The sequence below is a fragment of the Brachyhypopomus gauderio genome, chromosome 4 (assembly GCF_052324685.1).
Source record: "Brachyhypopomus gauderio isolate BG-103 chromosome 4, BGAUD_0.2, whole genome shotgun sequence".
In the NCBI taxonomy this organism is placed as follows: Eukaryota; Metazoa; Chordata; class Actinopteri; order Gymnotiformes; family Hypopomidae; genus Brachyhypopomus; species Brachyhypopomus gauderio.
The window spans coordinates 35,624,140-35,647,797 of NC_135214.1; the positions used below are offsets into that span (position 1 = coordinate 35,624,140).

Here is a 23,658-nt window from a genome sequence, read left to right on the forward strand (position 1 = left end):
GTGTGTGTACAGTGGTGTTGTGCTAAGACGCGTCTGTACCGTGGTGGTGTTGTGCTAGGACCTGTGTGTACCGTGGTGGTGTTGTTCTAGGACATGTGTGTACCGTGGTGGTGTTGTGCTAGGACGTGTGTATACTGTGGCGTTGTGCTAGGACGTGTGCGTAACATTGTGTTGTGCTAGGACGTGTGCGTAACGTTGTGTTGTGTTAGGACGTGTGCGTACCGTTGTGGTGGTGTGCTAGGACGTGTGCATAACATTGTGTTGTGCTAGGACGTATGCGTACCGTTGTGGTGGTGTGCTAGGACGTGTGTGTACTGTGGTGTTGTGCTAGGACGTGTGCGTAACGTTGTGTTGTGCTAGGACGTGTGCGTACCATTGTGGTGTTGTGCTAGGACGTGTGCGTACTGTTGTGGTGTTGTTCGTACCGTTGTGGTGTTGTGCTAGGACGTGTGCGCTCCGTGGTGGTGTTGTGCTAGGGCGTGTGTGTACTGTGGTGGTGTTGTGCTAGGATGTGTACGTACCGTTGTGGTGTTGTGCTAGGACGTGTGTGTACTGTGGTGGTGTTGTGCTAGGAGGTGTGCGTACCGTGTTGGTGTTGTACTAGGACTTGTGTGTACTGTGGTGTTATGCTAGGACGTGTGTGTACAGTGGTGGTGTGCTAGGACGTGTGCGGAATGTGGTGTTGTGCTAGGACGTGTGTGTACAGTGGTGGTGTGCTAGGACGTGTGCGGAATGTGGTGTTGTGCTAGGACGTGTGCGGAATGTGGTGTTGTGCTAGGACGCGTGTGTACCGTGGTGGTGTTGTGCTAGGTCCTGTGTGTACCGTGGTGGTGTTGTGCTAGGACGTGTGTACTGTGGTTTTGTGCTAGGACGTGTGTGTACTGTGGCGTTGTGCTAGGACGTGTGCGTAACGTGTTGTGCTAGGACGTGTGCGTAACGTTGTGTTGTGTTAGGACGTGTGCGTACCGTTGTGGTGTTGTGCTAGGACGTGTGTGTACTGTGGTGTTGTGCTAGGACGTGTGCGTAACATTGTGTTGTGCTAGGACGTGTGCGTACCGTTGTGGTGGTGTGCTAGGACGTGTGTGTACTGTGGTGTTGTGCTAGGACGTGTGCGTAACGTGTTGTGCTAGGACGTGTGCGTACCGTTGTGGTGTTGTGCTAGGACGTGTGCGTACCGTTGTGGTGGTGTTCGTACCGTTGTGGTGTTGTGCTAGGACGTGTGCGCTCCGTGGTGGTGTTGTGCTAGGGCGTGTGTGTACTGTGGTGGTGTTGTGCTAGGATGTGTGCGTACCGTTGTGGTGTTGTGCTAGGACGTGTGTGTACCGTTGTGGTGTTGTGCTAGGATGTGTGTGTACCGTTGTGGTGTTGTGCTAGGATGTGTGTGTCCATGTCCTCTTTTGGCAGCGAAGGTTCTGTCTTTGTCGTTCTCAAGAGCCAAACGCTGCTCACTGTGTCTGAATTTTGTCAAGGTGGCTGTCAGTCAGGTCAGTCACTCTGGTCAGATAACCTATGGTGTATTTTCTCTGGTGTCTCTTGCTCTGGTCCTGATGCTGTGAGGTGTTAATGCGTTAGTTAGTCTGTTGGACAGTGGCCCAGGACCAGCTGGGAGAGGTTTTCTTTGCACATCTCTTGGAGTTTTCTGGTGGTATGAAACATTTTTTCTGCTTTCCTTTGTATTTTGTTTATGCCATTTGTCAAGCTCTTGATTTGTAAGTGGTGCCCACACTTCACTGCCATAGAGGGCAAGGGGCTCAATAACTGATTCAGTGAATTCAGACTGATTCAAATATTTTTTGTCAAATTCTAATTGGCGTGTGAGTGCCTTTTCCTTTATTAAACTGATTTTGCTGCCTTAATAATAACAGGTGAGTGCATGATTCATTTCATTTGTGTGCCTAATGCGTGTTTTTTTTCTAAGATCTGGGTCCTTTTTGAAATGTCACATATATGCAGGTCCAGGGCCCAGGAGTGGCAGTACTGCTCCAACTGATCTGGGTTCTGCTGTAGACTCTGTTTAGTGGCAAAAGCAATAAGAAATCCTATTGCCAATTTTTATGCCACACTTATTTTATATATCCATTGTTTTAATTAGGTCATATGTTTTATCCCCTGTACCCCTTTTAAGACGTTTTATTTTAGGCATCATATTTTTCAATTATGAATATGATCAGTGGTACAGTAATTTGATAAAAATCCAATTTGACTTCAACCCAAGACATTGTAATAAGTGAGTTTTATAATTTTGAATTTAAGATCCCCCCTTCTCCATCTGGTTGCTGTACAGGAAATCTCTTCTCAACAGAGGAATGTCAGTATTCCTTTCCTTGTCTCCACCCTTTTCTCGCAAGCTCGCGCCATGTTCTTTGTTTTTCTTCTTCATAGCGCTGGATCCGAGACTCGTTTGATCATCTGCGACAGTGTGATGGTCACATCTGCGCATAACTGCCACACCAACACTGCAGCTCTGTGATTTACCGTGATAATAAAGATTATTTATTACTGTTCATTCAACCAGGCCTTCTGATCAATAAACAAAGTAAATCATTATATGTAAAGAGCAAGACGTTATTAGTATAGAACTCAAAACACTTCAAAAGGAAACTGACCCATTAGTAAATGAACGGTCAAATAAAATGTTTGTAGTTTTTTACACTTGTAGATTAGTTTAGATTTTTTCCACCCGTGTAACCAGCTTTCACGTGACTTCACGACGTAAGCAGACGTGGCTTTGTATACCCCGCCCCCGTTTATGTCGTCACCGTCACTTCCGGGTGTGGTAGAGTAGGAGGCGGAAAAAAAACACAACACCGTTCAAATTAGCTCAACCTTAGATTAATAAATGACAGTGCGATACCCGGCGGACAGCTCACTAGCTACGAATACAAACTTAAACACGTTCGTCTGGACGCCACGTATTTTAACTTCAGACAAGACATGTCTGCCGTCGCGTCCAAACGTTTATTTATTGTCTGAGGAGTCGGCGGCTAGCTGGTTAGCCTCCTCCGAGCTAGCCACTCAGCGCGAGCGGCGCACGTTCGGCGGGCTGTGCTGAAGAAAAACACACGTACGTTGACCACGAATGTGCCGTCGAGCCTGTTAAAGATGACACTTTTCTCTTTTATTTCTCGCTTTTTTTCGCCCGAGGACACGTTTAAGAATGTAGCCAGCAGCAAGAATCGGTCAAATCTTGCTGGGGCTTGGCTGACTGGTGTGGACGAGCGTAGGGTTGCGTTTCATTTCCACTGTAATTATTCATGACGGACAGTCGAAGATCAGCTGCGGCTGAGTAAAACTTCATCTTATTTGGGGTGGTGGGGGGACTTTTATTATGCCTCAAGGTTTATATGTTGCAGTTTACTGTTCCTCAAATATAACGCCTGTTTAATATATGCTTGTGTGCATTACTTTTGAGTTGTGTTATTAGGTAAATCTCCAGTGTTGAAAGTGTTAAGCTGTGTTGACAGAGACTGTTGTACATCTCCTTATGTCTGAAGGACGTGCCCACTGACCACTCGCTTTGTCCTCCCATAGCCGACCATGAATGGACTATCAATCGGTGAGTTGTGTTGCCTCTTCTGTTGCCCCCCCTGCCCGAGCCGCATAGCTGCCAAGCTCGCCTTCCTGCCCCCTGAGCCCACCTATGCCCTCCTCCCGGACGTCGAATCTGCCACGGTTCCCACCGGCTCCACCACAGGCTCCAGCCTCCGTTCCCGGGGGGGAGGGGGCACGGGCGGAGGCGGGGGTGGAGGGGCTGCTGCCGGGGAGGGGCGCTGGAAGCTTCACCTGATGGAGCGGGCGGAGTTCCAGTACTCGCAGAGGGAGCTAGACGTCACCGAAGTGTTCCTGACACGGACGAGCCGCGGGAACAGAGTGGGCTGCATGTACATCCGCTGTTCCCCCACGGCAAGGTGAGGCACACCTGGGGGGGCGGAGCTGTGGGCGGGGCTTGGGACAAGGTCAGGGCCAGGTTATGGAAAGCCAGCAATGGTGAGAGAGACAGAATGCCATGAATCCAATTTAAATAGGGGCTTGTGTAAAAAGGTACAGATGGAGAGAGTAGTCATGGCCGTGTGATCGTAGCTCAGTCCCTCGGTGTAGAGAGCAGAGCTTGGTTTTAGGAATTAACTAGGTGTTGTGTGGTCAACATGGCCAGCTGACCACATGTTCAGTGAAAACACTGCTTGCTGTGTAGCTAGTCAGCTCAACATCATAGAAGCAGACACCGGAATGAAGCATGGTTTAAACAGGCATCGTCAACGTGAACTCAGTAATGAGCAGTAACTCTGCAACTCTGTGTTGGGCCCGGTGCGCCTCTCCCCAGGGATTGAACCCCTGTGTTATCCAGCTGTCGCCACTTCCTGTTTCTGTCCACATCTAATCAGTTGGCTGAAACCATGACTGGGTATAATGGGGCTGTGTGATAAATAGGTGTTGTACTGCTGTGTAGTGTAATATAGTTATTTGGGTTATGTTGTTGAAGAATAGTTAATTTTTAAAGATCACTGATATGTGAAAGGGAGGGGGGGTTCTGCCTTTGATGATCAGTTCCCTAGATCTTCTGGTTGAAGCTTCCATGGTTTCTGCTGGTTTATGAATATGGCTCAGTGTTCTCTGACAATTTCAGAATGTCCTTAGTCAGATACTTGCTGTGATACTAAAGGAAGTGGTTAACGATGATTCTTCAGCTATAAACAGCCCTGGCTGTAAGTCTCATTATAGAAAGGTAATTGTGGTCTGGACTTTAGTCAAATTCTGAGGTGCTGTCCCAAATTCATGGGCATTTATATGTTGTGTAAAGTGTACAAATAACTTCCTGCCTGGCTCTGTGCCACACAAGTTCATTGAGGAAGTTTGGAGCAGGAATTTTGCAGGCTGGCTGTGTGAAGCCCGTCATCCTGATGGCCCGGGGTTAGATCATGTGCTCCTCTGTGATTACTGTGATTATCATCACGACCCCCGACTAAAAATAACAAAAAAAAACAACAGTGTGCTCTGTTGTTAGCATGTTAAAGCAGAAGTGGGGTGGTTGGTGTAGTGCGTCAGGCAGGTGGAAGGCTGTCTCTGCGTGTGGCTCATGGTTCCTGTGCGTCTGTTCTTGGCAGGTTCACTGTGCTCTTTTCTCATGGTAATGCCGTGGATCTGGGCCAGATGAGCAGCTTCTACGTCGGCTTAGGCACCCGCATTAACTGCAACATCTTCTCCTACGACTACTCCGGCTACGGCGTGAGCTCGGGCAAACCCTCTGAGAAGAACCTGTATGCAGACATCGATGCAGCCTGGCACGCCTTGCGCACACGGTAAAGCCCTGTACACACGTACACACACAGTAAAGCCCTGCACACACACACCCAAACACATACACACCCACATTTCCATGAACGTACGCGCTCATGCAAACTGCTCCAGTAAGAAGGCCTGTGTGATGGAGAGGAGGGTGTAACCTCTATTAGCTTGTGCTGTGTAGTTTCTTCCACTGACTGTTATGCTGAATATGATGATAGATGTGACCTACACAGACCGTAATGCCGCTGTGGCTAGAACAGATTATATGGTTTTAGCAGAACTTCTTTTCACCAGGAGTCGTACCTTGATCATCTGTGACCATAATAGTACAGAACACGTCAGTGTGTGTTGTTGGGTGTGTGTACCTAACCATGCCTGAGGAAACGTTAGAGCAGCATTAGCTTCCAGTTTCACTGCTGCAGGAAATTCTGGACTCATATTTGCTTTCTTTCTTTACCAGATCAGATTTTCATGTTTTTACAGACTGGGGGCATTACTGTGGTGGGCTTGATGTGGTTGACAGTGTCTTGGGAGTGTGTGTGTGTGTGTGTGTGTGTGTGTGTGTGTGTGTGTGTGTGTGTGTGTGTGTGTGTGTGTGTGTGTGTGTGTGTGTGTGTGTGTGTGTGTGTGTGTGTGTGTGTGTGTGTGTGTGTGTGTGTGTTGAGTAGGGGTGGGTATCACCACTGATTTCCCAGTTCAATTCGATTCCGATTCACAAGGTCCCGATTCAATTCGATTTTCGATCCGATTCAATATCAATTCTTGTTTAACTTTATTAAAATGTATTAAGATATTAGTGTTTATGCTGTGATATTAGTGTTTTTATATCAATTAATGCACACACTTCCACATAGCTCCTTTACCAGAAAAGGCATTGAAAGCGGTTTTGAACAGCCCTTTAAAGTGCAAATTTATTTAATAAATTTTTTACATGCAAAAAAACATTTATGAACATAGTTCTGAATATTGTAAACATTAAGGTCCAAAAACTAAGATTTATTCATGACTGCTTTCTGACATCTTGGAGATTGTCAAAATTTTCTGCAAGAAAATGAGCTGATCAACATGTTGAGGAGTGAGACAGCTCCTTTGTGTAGTACCAATATTGCCAGCTATTGAGAAAACTTCACAGCTTTATACTTGACGAGTCGCGACCGGCGTGAGGGTCCGCGCACTGAAAATAACGTAATCGCGGTGGCTCCACCCGTGCCCTGTCGCTTCGCGAGGTCGTGCACCTCTCAAATTTTGTTACTTTGCGCTCGCCGTGCTTCAGTGCAATGAACAAAGTCATGTTTACAGGGTTCATACACCTTAAAGCACGTCACGCGAGATAAAACGCGAGACGTTAAAACGGTACACATGCGGGGAAAATTAGCCAATTCTAAAGATCAATCTCAGGTTTAATAAATCGATATCGAATCATTCAAATGAAGATCGATTTGAATAGAAAAATCGATTTTTTAAACACACCCCTAGTCTTGAGAGTGTGTGTGTGTGTGTCCGTGTGTGTCTTGGGAGTGTGTATTTCTCTCAGAATCCCACTCATGGCGTTTGTCCCGTCTGTCCTGCACAGGTATGGCATCAGTCCTGAGAATATCATCCTGTATGGTCAGAGCATTGGCACAGTGCCCACGGTGGACCTGGCCTCACGCTACGAGTGTGCAGCTGTGGTGCTCCACTCACCCCTCACCTCCGGCATGAGGGTGGCCTTCCCCGACACCAAGAACACCTACTGCTTCGACGCCTTCCCCAAGTGAGTGCTACACAAGTTCTGCATGACGCAAACCTGAGCTGCATCAATTTAGATCCCAGCTGATGGACAGTTATGGTATTTTAATAGCAGACCCACCCATCTTTGGCAAGAATCTGGCATTAGGCCTTTATGTACATTTTACATGGAACTAAGGCGTTAGCCTGTGTAATTCGGCAGATGCTAAATGTGCACGGTGACTTTGCTCCAGCTGCAGGGGGCAGGGTACTTCCCTGGGGTGTGGTGGTGGATCTGGTGGTGTTGGGGTGCGGGGTGGATCTGATCTGGTGTGTGGTGGTGCGTGGGTGGATCTGGTGGTGTTGGGGTGCGGGCGGGGTGGATCTGGTGGTGTTGGGGTGCGGGCGGGGTGGATCTGATCTGGTGTGTGGCGGTGCGTGGGTGGATCTGATCTGGTGTGTGGCGGTGCGTGGGTGGATCTGGTGGTGTTGGGGTGCGGGGGTGGAGCTGGTGGTGTTGGGGTGTGGGGGTGGATCCTCTCCTGCTTATGAAGCTAGTTGCATGTAGGCTTAGATGGATAACAATGTAAAATAAAAACCTTCGACTCAAGATACTATTGAATTTCCATCTGCTATGAAGGCGTTGAGTAGAAGTAGACTGTGTGCATAGTTGTAGTCTTGGAGGAAATAGGGTGTTGGGTAGGCTGTGGTCTAGGGCAGTCTGGTGTGGGGAAGACTGGGGTGAGTCTGGTATTGGGTAGGCTGTGGTCTAGGGCAGGCTGGTGTGGGGAAGACTGGGGTGAGAGTGTGGTGTTGGGTAGACTGAGCTGAGTCTGTGGTGTTGGATAGGCTGTGGTCTAGGGCAGTCTGGTGTGGGGTAGACTGAGGTGAGTCTATGGTGTTGGGTAGACTGGGGTGTGTTTGTGGTGTTGGGTAAACCGGGGCTTGTTTGTGGTGTTGGGTAGACTGGGGTGAGTCTGTGGTGTGGGGTAGACTGGGGTGAATCTGGTGTGGGGTAGACTGTGGTGTTGGGTAGACTGGGGAGAGATCTGTGGTGTGGGGTAAACTGGGGTGTGTCTGTGGTGTGGGGTAAACTGGGGTGTGTCTGTGGTGTGGGGTAGACTGGGGTGTGTCTGTGGTGTTGGGTAGACTGGGGTGTGTCTGTGGTGTTGGGTAGACCGGGGAGAGTCTGTGGTGTGGGGTAAACTGGTGTGAATCTGGTGTTGGGTAGACTGGGGAGAGTCTGGGGTGTGGGGTAAACTGCTGTGAATCTGGTGTTGGGTAGACTGGGGAGAGTCTGGTGTTGGGTAGACTGGAGGGAGAGTCTGGTGTTGGGTAGACTGGAGCGAGTCTGTGGTGTGGGGTAGACTGGGGAGAGGTCTGTGGTGTTGGGTAGACTGGGGTGAGTCTGTGGTGTGGGGTAGACTGGGGCGTGTCTGTGGTGGTGGGTAGATTGGGGAGAGTCTGTGGTGTGTGGTAAACTGGTGTGAATCTGGTGTTGGGTAGTTTGGGGAGAGTCTGTGGTGTGGTAGACTGACTGGGGAGAGGTCTGTGGTGTGGTAGACTGACTGGGGAGAGGTCTGTGGTGTTTTGTAGACTGGGATGTAGATCCACTAGGCTGTGCCATGCAGTGCCAGAGTGGGAGTTAAACACATGGTGGCGATGCAGCTGCTGTCAAAGCACCTCAGTTTACTGCAATGCCTTGGCTGACAGTTGGTTAGAACACACACACACACACACACACACACACACACAGAGTGTCTCTCACTTTGAGGGTGTATTTGTTTCTGCAGCTGTTCAGATTGTTCACACTTCCTCCCACACATGCACACACTTGTATGTTGGAGTCTGTATTAAGTTTTACAACAGTGGAAATTGTTGACATGCACATACATACAGTTCTGCTAATCTAAAGATCAGTGCTCATAACACATGTAAATAAAACATGACTATACAGTTTAGCTCTACAAGTCTGTATCAGCAAGTTCACAACTAGCGATGTAGTGTTGTGATACTAATACTAAGTGTAATATCATGATTCTGTTTCACACAGTGCTGTCATGATACGGACATTTTCAACATCAATACTATAGTTTTAAATATACTGATATTTGATACCAAAGGCAGATTAATTTTAGTGTATTTTATGTTTAATTATTAATTTTTAAGATTAAACATGTAAATAATCAGAAGAATTCTCTTCTAGATCACTGTCCTTGTTCAGAAATGGAGACTGTGACATTCAAAAGTCTAATAAATTAAAAAGTGGTGTGACTAACATTTGCAAACAGAAAATTGTTTACATAGTTTAACCCTTTAAAAGTATTCAGATAATGCCTAAGTAGCAGCTGCACATCCACTTAGAATATACATATACTTATATGCATACACACACACACACACACACACACACACACACACACATATATATATATATATATATATATATATATATATATATATATATATATTAGGGGTGGGCATAGATTAATTTTTTTAATCTAGATTAATCTCACTGAAATCTTGAAATTAATCTATATTAAAATGGCTCATATGCGTGCTACCCAATTGAATTTTCCATGAAGCAAACCTGGCGACTTCGTGGCTGCATCCATATAAAAACACGTACGATTTGTAATTCACAGGTTTAAAAACTCGTTCTCGCCCCTACTGTGCAATTTGGTTAGGAATACAGCCAAGCTAAACTATCAAGTTGAAAGTCATCATAGTTTGCTTACCCATTTTGACCCAGTTCCCAACCCAACTTTAAGAATAGATTAACGGCTATAATTTTTATATCGCCCGATAAGAGTATAAAATTAACGACCGCCGTTAACGGCCCACCACTAATATATATATATATATATATATATATATATATATATATATATATATATATATATATATATATATATATATATATATAAACAGCATCTATTGCAACAGTTGGCAATATCAGTAAATGCTCATGTCGTAATTCGATTCTTCACGTTTCACGTCACGTTTAATCCCTTCACGGTTGAGGTCTTCTATCCTATTTAAAAAATAGGATAATCTGACGTTAATCTGGGCGATAGTTGGATAATTTATTAGTTCCCGTCAGGCCTTCAAGTGTAGAGCCCGATTTGACGTGTTGACATGCTTAAACCTGTTTTACCCCAGACATGTTAATTGTGTGTGGCGTGTCGCAAGTAATACACGCCTGTATTAATCACTTTAAACGTTTACACCAGTCGCCTGCAATAACGCGTGTAAATGTAGTGTGTAGTAGACCAGCTGTTTCTACCTAGCAGCAGTACGGTTTTTTATTTTTAATTTTTTTTGGAACTTGTCTGCTAATTAAACCGGAGAATAGCCAGCCTAGACTATATTTTTAGTCAGCAGTGTTAATTCAAGCCTGAATGTCTAGAGGTTTCCTACTTTTGTGCTATTCATCAGTGTTTGAACATTTCGAAGGAGAACTATAACAACTCCTCATAACTGGATCTGTTTTTGATTAAACCATGTAGATAACAGGCAGTCACCACGTCCTAAACGGGTGTTTTATTGGCATTGTGTCGGGCTAGCGCAGTACCTGTCCCCCTGTGTCACAGCCCGTGTCCCCCTGTGTCACAGCCCGTGTCCCCCTGTGTCACAGCCCGTGTCCCCCTGTGTCACAGCCCGTGTCCCCCTGTGTCACAGCCCGTGTCCCCCTGTGTCACAGCCCGTGTCCCCCTGTGTCACAGCCCGTGTCCCCCTGTGTCACAGCCCCTGCACAGACACACTGCTGTGGTGCCTCACGCATAAAAAACTAAAAAAAATAATGTTCACTGTTAACAAAAGTAATATTTTAAATAAAACCTATCAATATGAATTTATCAATTCAAAGCTGTTCACATGCTAAACACAGAAAGTAAACTAAATAAATAATTAAGTAAATTTACTTAATGCAATACTTTTCTTGTTCTGAAATGACTTTCATTCATTAGTTTCTTTGCCCATGCAAGTTCATGGCCAGGACATCTGGTGTTCTTAGCTGGCATGTCTGTCTTCTCCCCGGGGCTACAGATTTAACCAGAGTTACTGCTCACTTTATTTGGATTCATTGCTAGAAGCAGAAATGCACAGATATGCTTGAACATGAGAGAGAGAGCTGTGAGGTGTGAGAGAGCTTCAGAGCTGTGGCCCCTGGCGGACAACACAGACTCGCCTGCAGAAACCACATTCATGAACCCCAAACCTTCCACATTCTGACAAACGCTGCGGTTTCTGGTCATGTGAACAGCTGTGAGCGTGTTGTGGGTCCACCGCCATGTTCAGAGGGTTTCCATGGCATCACACTGTGCATTTTGAAGAGTCAGAATATCTCTGATGCATTAAACATGGCCAAACACTGTTTGTTGTCGCAGTAAACACGTTTTTGGTTAGACATCAAAATTAAATTGTCAACATTCAGATACCCTCTGTACATTTGGTTAGTGTAGCTTTATGCAGTGTTTGTAAGCTGTTTCTGTGTATATATCATTTGTATGTACTGAAAAAACAATTTGTCCTCCTTATTCAGAATACGTAAAAGAATGAGGATAACGGATCATTTTGAGATTATACTATATACCCATACCTCCATTTTAAACAATATTTTACTGCTTAAATCAGTCCACATTAAATGATTCATTCTTTAATAATGACTGGTTTAATGATTAAAGTGATGGAAATGCAAAAATCTTTTGTGATGAGTTCACGTGGCCAGACGTAGCTTAGCTCAGCCGTGATGGTGCTGACTGCTGAGTTGCTGGTGTTGACAGCAAAAGGGGTGTGTCACCTTCAGCAGCCTTGCTATTGGTCGGGCTGTTGGCAGCTCACATGTCCATCACAGGGGGGCGGGATTTCTGTTATTGAAATGTGGTCTCTAAAGTGTTTTTAGTGTTAATAAGGTTAGAAACAGCTAGGCGTTTTAGACGTTTATAAGTGTACATTCCTGGTGATTGCATAGTTATTTTGAAATTTTAATTTCTAATATGAATCCTCTTTGTTTCTTCTCCATTGACAACATGGATGAATGTGCTCTATGATTGACACTAACACATCTCACAACTTCGTCTTTACGTTCAGGTTCTGAAACGTTCAGGCCCTGAAACTTTCAGGTCCTGCTCTGTCAGCTCAGAGTCAAAAGCTGCATGTAAACTTTCTATTTAAAAAACTTTCCGTTTAACATGAAGTAAATGGCGATAAATAAACTTTGTCTGTACCAGCACATCATATAATGGTGACCAAGTGCGTATCACGTTAGTGCTTAGTAGGGAATTCCCCGCCCTCAGCTCTGCCATTGGTCAGTTTTCCACTTCTTTTCACTTTAGTTCATCTTATTTTAGTGTCTAACTAATCATTCACATGTACATCTCTCTCTCTTCTCCCTCTCTTCTCCATCATCGTTCACATGTACATCTCTCCTCTCCAGCATCGAGAAAGTGTCTAAGATCACGTCTCCGGTGCTGATCATCCATGGTACAGAGGACGAGGTGATCGACTTCTCTCACGGCCTGGCGCTGTACGAGCGCTGCCCCAAGGCGGTGGAGCCGCTCTGGGTGGAGGGCGCCGGCCACAACGACATCGAACTGTACAGCCAGTACCTGGAGCGTCTTCGCAGGTTCATTGGACAGGAACTGGCCAACCAGCACACCTGAGACCTCTGAGACCGCACCACCTATCTGCACAGACCTCTCCCTCTCCCTCCCTCTCTCTTCCTCCTATTCTCTCTCTCTTGCTCTGTTTTCCTCTCTGTCCTCTCTGAGTCTCCACCACTCCAGGGAGGGAGGCGGGTGTCTGTCAGGCCGGTGGGCGTGTCCTCCTCTGAGCACATGCTGATCTACATTTGGAAGTCGATGCAGATGCTCTTAGGGTCTTTTGTTTTGTGTGTGTGTGTGTGTGTGTGTGTGTGTGTACGATACAGTGCTTTCTCTGGTGAGGGGCAGCACGAAGAACCAAGTCAGTGTGATCCCTCCATCTCCCTCCTGCCATCGTGACTAACAATAAATAAAAGCTAGTAGGGCCCAGTTAGCGTAGCCTCACTGAGCCTCGCTATGGTTTGTGCATTAGTGCACATCATTATCAGCATTTTGGTTTTAAGGAGAAGCTTCTTTAATTCATCTGCTGTGAGAGGAAGTGGAACATGAGCTGGTGATGAGTGTGTGTGGTATGTGGGGTCAGATCCAGCACACCGGGCCTTTATTTCATCTGGGCTTTGCCTGTTCTGCGGGGCCACGGGCTGATTGGGGTGACTAACCATCTGCTTGGGGGGGGGGGGGGGGCTGCTTTCCTGAGGGGTGGAAAGAACAGGGCACCTGCTTGTGTGTGTGTGTGTGAGAGTGAGAGTGAGAGAGAGAGAGAGAGAGAGAGAATGAATATGTGAAAGAAATATATATGCTAGTTCCCACATGGGTAAAAGTAAAGGATGTGTGTAAGTGTAAAAAACACAATTACTAGAGCTGAGAATGTGTGTGTGTGTGTGTGTGTGTGTGTGTGTGTGTGTGTGTGTGTGTGTGTGTGTTTGGGCGGGCCCTGGTCTTTATTGAGGAGCTGAGTGTCTGAGCCGTGTAACCCCAGGCATGTGAGGGACTCAGCACCACAGTCATCTCGGCCTGTTGAGTCTCTGTGTGGACCGACACTGTCATGTTTGGGGGGGTGGACTCTGATTTCCCATGAATCCTATCCCCACGCAGGCCTGACCCCCCTGCAGCCCGACTGCCATGACACTCACTCCCCCACCTCCTTCATCCTGTCCAACAAACCAGGACTCCGACTCCTCCTCCTCTTCCTCCTCTTCCTCCGCTTTCGTAATTTAGATATTGAAGACAAGGGTGTAGAAATGGGCCCAGACGGCTCCTGGTTGACTCTGTGGTGCTCAGATCTTCATCCGTATCTGATCCTGGACCCTGAGCTGCTGAACTGGTGGGATGAGGAGAGATGGTGTCAGTGTGTCTCGGACGCCTGCGTGTTCCTCCTCTTCATCAGGCAGCATAGGCAGCTCTCCGGCTCACACTGCTGTGTTTACCTTTCGGATTTGAGTTAAAAGTTAAATTTTTAGTCTTTGGTGTTCTGTGTTTTAGTCATTATTAGTAGTATTGTGTGAAGTCAGAGGATGACGCCGTCAGTGAGAAAAATCACAGGACACTGTGACATAAGCCTTCGGACGCCTCGTCAAGTGATGTCATCTAGTGATGTGAATCTGCTGACCAATGACACGTGCCCGAAACCAAACTGACATTGTGAAAATTGTAAATTATGTTCACTACATCTTGGTATTTCCTATTTTCTTATTTACATGCTCGTTATGACGTCTGATGATTTTGTCCAAGGCATTATTTTGAATCATGGGTTTCATGGAATCGTGTGTGTGTGTGTGTGTGTGTGTGTGTGTGTGTGTGTGTGTGTGTGTGCGTGTGCGTGTGCGTGTGCTATGAAGGAAGGTGGGGGGGAGGTGGGGGTTGGACTCCTGCTGCATTAATAACTGCAGCCTGAAACTGGGTCAGGCTGTTTTGGACCCAGTGGGGGTGGAGTCAGGGATACGAGCTGCTAAAGATGCTAATCTAGCAGGCTTGCTGTGGTGTGGGTGGAGCCTCTGTCCTGGGGGAGGGGGGTGGGGTCAGAGAGTGCTTTGTTCTGCTGCAGATCGACCTGGCACTTTGTTATGGTGTCTGACGCTGGACACACTGGGTACATTGTGGACTTTGTCAGCAGTGCTGCCTGAACTGACGATGATTTTTCTTCTGACGGCTTCTATTTGGCAGCCACGACCCTGAGCAGAAGATCCCCCATTTCTACAGAATGCTGAGCTCTGAAATTCACAGCAAAGCCTGTTTCAGATATTTAGCCGCGTTTAATCTCCATTCCTTCACTAACGTGTGTGATTTACTCTGTGAGTTCAACAGTGAATGCTATGTGGAGTTTGACCAAACATCTGAAAATGAGTGTCAGTCTGCTGATGTGTCTGGTCAGTGCTGGGTGGTGAACTCCTGCTTCAGTGTTGGTGCCGTTGTCCTCCCTGGTTGAGCTGTAATTCTAGACCCATAGGAGTGGGGTCGGGGTCGGGGGAGGTGTTGAAACAGGATTGGTCGTATGTTATTGTAGTGTTTTGGCATGGAAGCCTCACTCATGTAGAGCCAGTCACTAAACAAAGCTCACTGTGTGTGTGTGTGTGTGTGTGTGCGCGCGCGCGGAGGGGTGTGGGAGGAATAGGACATAAGTCTTTGGAAAGCATGAGCAATACACAAGGCATTGGGATTGCAGGAAGGTGTGTGTGTGTGTGTGTGTGTGTGTGTGTGTGTGTGTGTGTGTGTGTGTGTGTGTGTGTGTGTGTGTGTGTGTGTGTGTGGAGGGGCAGGATTAACTGGAGCTGTTTCGAAGCTTTAGACCAACATTCAGAAGTTTGAATTTCCTTCCTTGTTTAAAGAAACGTAAGTTCTGCATATGTCTTTCTAAAAGCTCAGACAAATGTACTGTACCATTTACTAATGTGTACCTGGATTCTGCTTTTGGTTTTGTTTTGTTTTGTTTGGTTTTTCTTCCTGGGACTGAGGGCCTTTTGGGTGATGTGGTATTGTTGTGTCTACTTATGAATTGTTTATTACAAACTTGTCATTTTTAGTTTTAAGAAATGTCTTTTGTTTTCTTTACCAGAATTGATTTAAAGGAATATTATCTTGGAAAATAAATTCTTGAATTGATAATAGTTGTAAATCATTATTGTGACTCCATTATTTATGTAATTTCTAATGTTTGAAGCTGGCTTGTTTCTGGCTGCTCACTGTAGTTTCATCACAGTTTCCTTTCGCAGACATTCCTGTTGGTCATGAGCTCCTGCATCTTTCTCCCAGGTTTCCAGCCCAGCTGTAGTGGGCAGGCTAGGCCCCCACGGTGAGGTGGGGATCACGGGGAGAGCGTGGGCTCACAGACTGGCAGGAACACAAAGTGGTTTAAGTGGTTTCCTTGTGAGATCCACAAGAAAAATTCTAATTATCTCTCATTTGTATTACTGGTCTGGTCCCCCCCAGAGGGGAGACGCTTCCAACTCCCTTACTATAAAATGGAGTTTAAACATAGGGGGGCTCTCTCGCTCTCTATCTCTCCCTCTCCCCTCTCTCTTATCCTACCTGTTTTGTTTTACTACACAGACACAGGCAGGCAGCATTAATCAAACATGGTTTGAACCTCTCCAGATGTGGACTGCTTGCTCTGCACTCTGCTAATGGGCCTTGAAATTGAGGGCCGGCAGGATAGGGGCGTAATGGGAAGATGAGTGGGCGGAGCATCTGAAACAGGAAGTGACATTGCCGTCATGCCACAGGCTTGGAGACACCAGAGCACAGTGAGGATGTGAGCCCAGCTGACACCTGGCCTTGTGCATCACACCACCCTGATCAAGAAGCCACGCCCAGGACGTGTGGATACTTATCAAATTAGGAGCTAGCCTGAGAAATCGAACATCTTATGAATACAGCTTGTCTGTTTTTGTTTTAAAAAAAAATGCAAATGTGCCTTGACCTGGTCCAGGTGTAGCCCACAACGAATCAGGCCTGGTTCAGGTGTAGCCCACGATGAACATTGAAGGTTCAGGTCTCAGTCCTTCTTGAGAGACACGGGCTGTTTCATCCAGGTGATGGTTTCTCTACACACGTTATAAACACAGTTCACTTCCGTTCATAGAGCTTTTATTTAGACGATGACGTGTAATTCCGTGATCTATCCTATACCCGGCTTAAACGACGAATATGCGAATTTCTGAAATCTGTAATGCAATTTATACGTTTGTGTTCTGGTAACTGAACCTTGTAGGGAGCGTAGACTTGCTGTAGGGGGCGCTTTTGGTCTGTTGTTACGTCCAGGCTGAAAACTTTCACTTGGACGTCATTGCGCTTGGAGATTAACGTTTCTGATTTAACGTGGACAGACTTCACCATCATGATCAGGTTGGTTGAAAAATTTGGCTGTTGATTTGCCTAAAATTTGCATTTTACATGCGGAGTTGTCAGACAGTTAAAGGCCCAATAACGTAGTACGCCCGCCGTCTCCTTGCAACATCCACGCAACAGATTATTTTTGGATGGTAAATTTAAATGCATAACAACCTGTATTTCAACATTGCTTTATTCTAAGAGCTCGTGGCGTGAACACGTCGCTCGTGAGCCGCCGCGTGCTCGTGAGCCGTGCTCGTGCGCGTGATGTCTTTACTTCATGAGTGCTCCATTTCCCCAGAGCATTCGCGTTTCTTTGATTTCTGCGATTACACTTTCTGCATCAGTCCTTCCGTTAATGATGACACGCCCTTCGTGTTACTGCATCAAGATTCATGTGGGGGGGGTGTAAACCTACATAAAACCTACAAAAATGTCAGGCTCCTAAACTGCATGAGTGAGGAATCATATTTAAAGTAATTTTCGTCTGTTATTACACTGTCAGACTAAAATATGACATAGTTATGTATCTCAAATGTATTCCCTCTCGGCCGATATTCTCGTTTGTTTTAGATTTGTGGTCTTGTGTTTGCTTTGTGATTTAACGTTTCTACTCCAATGTCATCTGGTTCTGCTTTGCTCAAAGTCAGCTTTGTTAAGTCAATTGATCGTGGTCCAGATGGGCCTGGATGCAGGATAATTGAAGGTTAAGGCTGTGAGGTGGTATCGGGGTATCTCTCCCCGTGGACACTGCTCTGTTCTGCCGGTGCTGGTTATCGCCACCTCGCTGCCAGAGTTGCCGGTGTTTGATAGCGACTATCGATCCATGCGCGGAATTACAACCGCTTAATACTGGCGGCCAAATCCCAACCGCTTGTGCAGACACGAACACAAACCAGGGCTCGTTTTGACCCGGTCCAGTCACTTTTCTGACTAGAATGAGTGTTGCAGGAGGACTGATGTAGGCCTACTTCAGCTGCTCCAAGACGCGCTCCAGCGGGGTCGGCGTCGCCTGCGCAGCTTTGGATAACGTGATAGCAGTTATAATAATAATAATAATAATAATAATTTTTATTTCATTTGGATAGTGTTTCTTCACGGAATTCAGTTGTTATTTAGCTTCATTTTGCGCATGCTGGGTATGCATGCGGCATAGTTGGAGCTGGGCGGTGATGTGGTGTAGGCCTGCCTGATCCAGATGAATTCTAGATATCTTCTTAAATATCAGCACGTTAATTTGACTCTTTTGAGGTCGGAATGAGTAACACTGTAACCGTGGAACACTGTAACCACCCCTCATCACACACACACACCTGAAAACACATTTACACTCGGCAACATTCCGTATCAGTGACAAAAGACCAAATCACTACAAATGAAACTTGATCTGCACCTTCACCGCGAGACGATAAATCATTAAATAACATATCGCAATACAACCTTGGCCAGATGATGCAGGATTTAGACCTGAGTAGGAAATGTGCTTCATGTGGAACTAATTCAGTTTGTGAGTCCTGGCTATGCGTCAATAGTACGGAATAATTAACCTGCGTTTGGCTTTTCTTCCCACATCATCGTCCAGATGTAATTCACTGAGCATTTTTCATTCCCCCTTTAGCAAGACCTGATATAGTTTAGTAGTGATACAAAACAGATATTAAATGAAATAGTTTAGATGTGGTGCTTTCTTTTGTTCCCACACTAAAACATTTAAGGCCAATTAAGGAGATGCTTCCTGATTAAAAGCACACCTGTGTCCAGATCACTAATTCCTTTCCTTAAAAGGAGTCGTTTTTCTTTGGACAGTCCCCTAATTGTGTCTATGGAATTGTGAATGAAAATCCCTCGTGATCATGACTATCAGTGGTTCTCAGAATCACCATGATTCCTCTAAACCAGGGTGTGCTCATGCTTCCTGAGTTCTCCAGAATTCTCTCTCTTGGTTGATGGTTTAGTCACTGTGGAAGTCAAGAAAAACATGAACATTTCAAATCAGCCCGTTTTCTAGGCCAGGAACAACAGTCAAGCTGGGGATTTAAATCCAGGAATGCTTTCCAGTTCTCCCACGCAGGATATCGGATGGGACTTTGCTACGTGTGTTTTTACGCTCCGTCTACGTAACTTCGAGGAACGATCTCACAGGCATCTTCTTGGAGCGTGGCCAATTTTATTACACAAACATAAGTTCCAGTATTTTGCCCCGAGGGCCTCGGTGTCTGTTACTGGTGTGAAGGGTCCATCAGAACAAATCATGTTCCACTGGCAAACCCTCACATGCTTCCAGATAAGTGCCCCCTTTATGTAAAGTACAACTCCACATTCAGAAGTGCAAAACAGCCTAGATTAACATCTGCTTATTAAGTGCTATGAGGTCCTCAGTATCACACGCACACACACACAGACAGACAGACAAACAGACGTGTCCGTGAAGTGAATCCCACTCATTACTGTTCCTGAGGTGATGCACATTCAGGCTTATTCCTGATTGGCCGGTTGAATGTCAGAATGTAATTGCAGTATAATTATATATATATATAATTTATATGTATATATATATATATATATATAATTTATATATATATATATATATATATATATATATATATATATATGTATATGTATATGTATATGTAATCTCTCCTATAACTAGAAGCTATTAGAAGAGATGCCGCTATGTTCTGGCAGATTTAGAAGACAGATTTTGCCCTCGTATCTGAGTAAAATAAAATCAGTTTTTCTTGTATTTGTGGAGTGTACAGAGCAGTGAGCAGAGCTTGCAGCTGCATGGTGTACCAGTTCCTGCCGTTCCCACTGCGTATCCAGGCCAGTCAGGACGGCAGACTGTCTCCAGGTCACCGGTGGTGTCAGAGAGGTGCTGCACTGCTGAGGTGAACACTGGTGTTTGATTTACTCCTGTTTCCAGAGGAGCATCACAGTCCCTTTGGTCACATACAGCTGCAATCAAAAATATCCAGCTCACCTCATCAAAAAAGGTGTTTTGATAATGTGTGTAGAACTGAAAGTAAGCATATTTTTCCCCACATACAAGCAGTTTTGATAAAAATCAGTTGAGACGATTTTGTGTTTAAATAAAAACATATGGTTCTCTTGACGAATGTCTGTGTCCCTCTAACCCCAGTACTTGTGCTGTAGCATTAATTTTGAATAATTCGAGTCAGGACTGTCGTTTCCTGCAGCAGAAAACCATTGCCACATCCCTGACCCACCTGTGTGCTTCACTTTGGGGTTTGTATTCTGGTCTTTCTATCGCCAAACTCCTGATCCATATGGCCAAACAGTTCCAGTTTTGTCACTATGCAGAACTGTGTCACTGAACTCAGCAACCCTCTCTAATTCCTTCTGACATATTCCAGACGACACGTCTAATGCTTTTTTATCAAGAGTGGCAAGTAGGTGCCACAGGTACACGCGCCACAGGTACACGCGCCACAGGAACACGCGCCACTGGTACACGCGCCACAGGAACACGCGCCACAGGAACACGCTCCACAGGTACACGCTCCACAGGTACACGCTCCACAGGAACACGCGCCACTGGTACACGCTCCACAGGAACACGCGCCACAGGAACACGCGCCACTGGTACACGCTCCACAGGAACACGCTCCACAGGAACACGCTCCACAGGAACACGCTCCACAGGAACACGCGCCACTGGTACACGCTCCACAGGAACACGCTCCACAGGTACACGCTCCACAGGAACACGCGCCACAGGAACCCACGCCACTGGTACACGCGCCACTGGTACACGCTCCACAGGAACACGCGCCACAGGAACACGCGCCACTGGTACACGCTCCACAGGAACACGCTCCACAGGAACACGCGCCACTGGTACATGCTCCACAGGTACCCGCGCCACAGGAACACGCTCCACAGGAACACGCTCCACAGGAACACGCTCCACAGGAACACGCTCCACAGGAACACGCTCCACAGGAACACGCGCCACAGGTACCCGCGCCACAGGAACACGCGCCACAGGAAGACTTTGTCTTTGTTGTAGTCTCTCTGGGAATGTTCGTCATCATAGAAACCCTCTTTAGCTCAGTGCCATAGTGAAGTGAAGAAGTGAAGTCCTCTCTCAGCTCTGGTGACGCTTCTTTTTGTCCTCACTATGGTTGAGACATACCATGAGCACATCCCTGGGTGATGGTTGTACAAACATATCTCAGCTGAGTTTTCAATGGGTTCAACATGTTTAACCAAACTTCAGATCATCTCGACGAGCGTTCAGTTTTAGAATCAGTAATATTATGTAAGGGTTAAATAATTATGACATGGCAGTGTTTACATAATATTCAAATACTACTATTATTACAAGCTATTCTAAAATACTACATCATTAATTTTCTTTGTTCATTTGCTGTATCATTCAACTGAACTAAGTTCAGCAAAATTTAAAGCAAAATCTACCTCTGCAGGAGAGTTTAAATGTATGAATCTTTGCTTTGCTGCGACCCCGTGCAGACCCGTTAATCATATTTCTGTGCTCTCTATCTTCACCTCTCTAACTCCTCGCCCATCACTCATCCTCTCACACACACCCACGTGCAGAGTGTGATTGATGGTGAACATGACAGTTCTTCCTTCTCACACTAATATCTCAGTGGGTTGGCAGACCAGTCCGAACCGGTGCAGTTTTGTCAGAACTGGACATCTACCAGGAGTCAAATAAATGTATAATTACTGTGCAGTCATGAAGGTTAATGCTGAGCTCTGTGGAATGTACATTTATGGAGACGGGGCTGGGGGTTTAGTATGTGATCTGTGCATGTGCTGGTGGTTGCAGGTCTGTAAATGAGAGTGATGATTCTGGCTCTTGCATCATAAACCGACCAGGAAACTTCTCCTTTGGGCTTGTGCTTTCGGCTTTCACGCTTCACACATGGATTTGTGCTGTGGGGCTGTGAGAAATGGCATGGAAGCTGCATCACAGCCATTTTTCGGCATGTTGCGATCGCAGTGTTTCATGCAGAGAGTTAAAGCACAATTAACCCTTCTGTGTGTCAGACTGTCATTCTAGCCTGCTTTGTTTTAACTAAGATTTTTAAATGGTTCTCCAATCATGTGAAATCTATGATTCATCAAAACACCCAGAGACACTTACCTCACAGCACTCCAGAATGAATTATGTGATGTGGTATCCAGAAAAATGAGAGAACTGCTGAGCCTGAGGGCAGCAAGTGGAGTAACAACAGGGATCCAGAAATGGGGGGGTGAGATCCACATCGCCGTAACATTAAGGTCGTCAAGAGTGATAGAGGGTTCTGTGTAATACCCACTTGACCGTTTAAAGGTGGTCTTTGTTTTACAATGCCTTGGGGGAAACCAGGCACATTCCTTACTGTTATAGAGATGTAAATACACTAAAGTGGAGCATAAAGGAACAGATTACAAGAAGAACAAATTAACAGTGCCAGTTTATTGAGGCCAAAAATGGAGAAATGTTGAATGAACAAGAATGTTTTGAGATTACACTCACTGGCCACTTTATTAGGTAATGTCAGGAATAACACCTGATAGCCTAACTGGATTCACCTGTTTCTCTTTACCATGCCCATATTCCCAGCTAAACACCTGCGCTTCACTTCCTGGTTGTGTTGTACTATGTTGCGTACCAAGCGTTCTATCTACCTATTGATCCTCCTGTGTACCAACCTCTGCTTGTTCCCTAGACCTCGTCTCCTGCCTAGCCCTCTGGTGCCTCGCGTACTCTGCCACCTCGTTACGACCTCGGACCAGATTGACTACTCCTGTGTAGCTACATGAGCTAAACCCCGTACCACTATTGCCAGCTCGTACACTACTATTGTACCAATCTGTCAAAAAAAGCATTGTGCTTTTGCACAAGGATCCCTCTCCATTTCCTTATTTTGTTCAGGGTATCCGCGGGTCCTTAAAAAGTCTTAAAATGTCTTAAATTTAGTTTTCCATATTCAAGGCCTAAAAATGTCTTAAAATGTCTGGAATTTTATGAGGGGAGGCATTAAATTATTATAAGTGTGTGTTGTTCAGTTGTTCTGGCGCAATGTGAACTTTGCTGAATCTAGCGCTAGGACCATGCAGAAAATAACCGCTCCAGGGTCCTAGTGCTAGATTCCTAGCGTTGGAGTATACGGCCTCAACAACGTCAACAATTCTCGTTCGCCCCCCCCCCCCCCGGCAACGATGTGGAAGAACACACCTGCATCCCCAGTAATAGTATGATTTTTTCTTGTGAGAGGTATTAAAAAGGTCTTAAAAGTCATTGAATTTGAGATTTAAAAATGTGCAGATACCCTGTTGTTACAAAATACTTCGCCTATAACATGGATCCTGCAGAAGCCCAAGCCCATCGGAGCACCAGGAAGCTACCATCGCTGCGCTGAACGAAAGTATCAGACAACTCACCGAGACAGCTCGTAACCAGGAAGCCACCATCCTGGCTCTCTCTGAGGCTGTCCATCATGCCACGCATAATCTAAATGCTGCAGTCCCTACGCCCATGGCGGCTGCCGCATTGCCCTCAAGCATCCCTGTCGCTGTTCCAGAACGATACGACGGATCCCCTGAACATTGCCGTAATTTCCTAATGCAATGTTTTATGTATTTTACATATCATCCTGCCCAGTTCCAAATCGAATGCCAAAATGTGCATTTTGGTTTGTCCTTTCTCACCAGAGAGGTGGGTGCCTGGGGTACTGCCCTTTGGGACAGTAAAGATCCCTCCTTG

At 46.0% G+C, this 23,658-nt stretch overlaps 2 protein-coding genes across 3 annotated transcripts in view; both read left to right on the forward strand.

Moving 5' to 3' along the window:
• Positions 1–2,763: 2,763 nt before the first annotated feature.
• Positions 2,764–15,695, forward strand: abhd17ab (abhydrolase domain containing 17A, depalmitoylase b). The gene is made up of 5 exons (XM_077004326.1): positions 2,764–3,064; positions 3,532–3,908; positions 5,103–5,297; positions 6,857–7,036; positions 12,428–15,695. The coding sequence occupies exons 2-5, from the start codon at positions 3,538–3,540 to the stop codon at positions 12,651–12,653; spliced, it is 972 nt and encodes a 323-aa protein (XP_076860441.1). The 5' UTR covers positions 2,764–3,064; positions 3,532–3,537; the 3' UTR covers positions 12,654–15,695.
• A 147-nt stretch (positions 15,696–15,842) lies between these two features.
• sema6bb (sema domain, transmembrane domain (TM), and cytoplasmic domain, (semaphorin) 6Bb) overlaps positions 15,843–23,658 on the forward strand; it is a 179,138-nt gene continuing 171,322 nt past the window's right edge. The window contains exons 1-2 of one of the 2 annotated variants that reach the window (XM_077004332.1): positions 15,843–15,956; positions 16,146–16,934. The gene's annotated coding sequence lies outside the window, so the exon portion shown is untranslated. Of the gene's footprint in view, positions 16,935–23,658 lie in introns of both variants that reach the window. The other variant, XM_077004333.1, reaches the window with a different exon arrangement.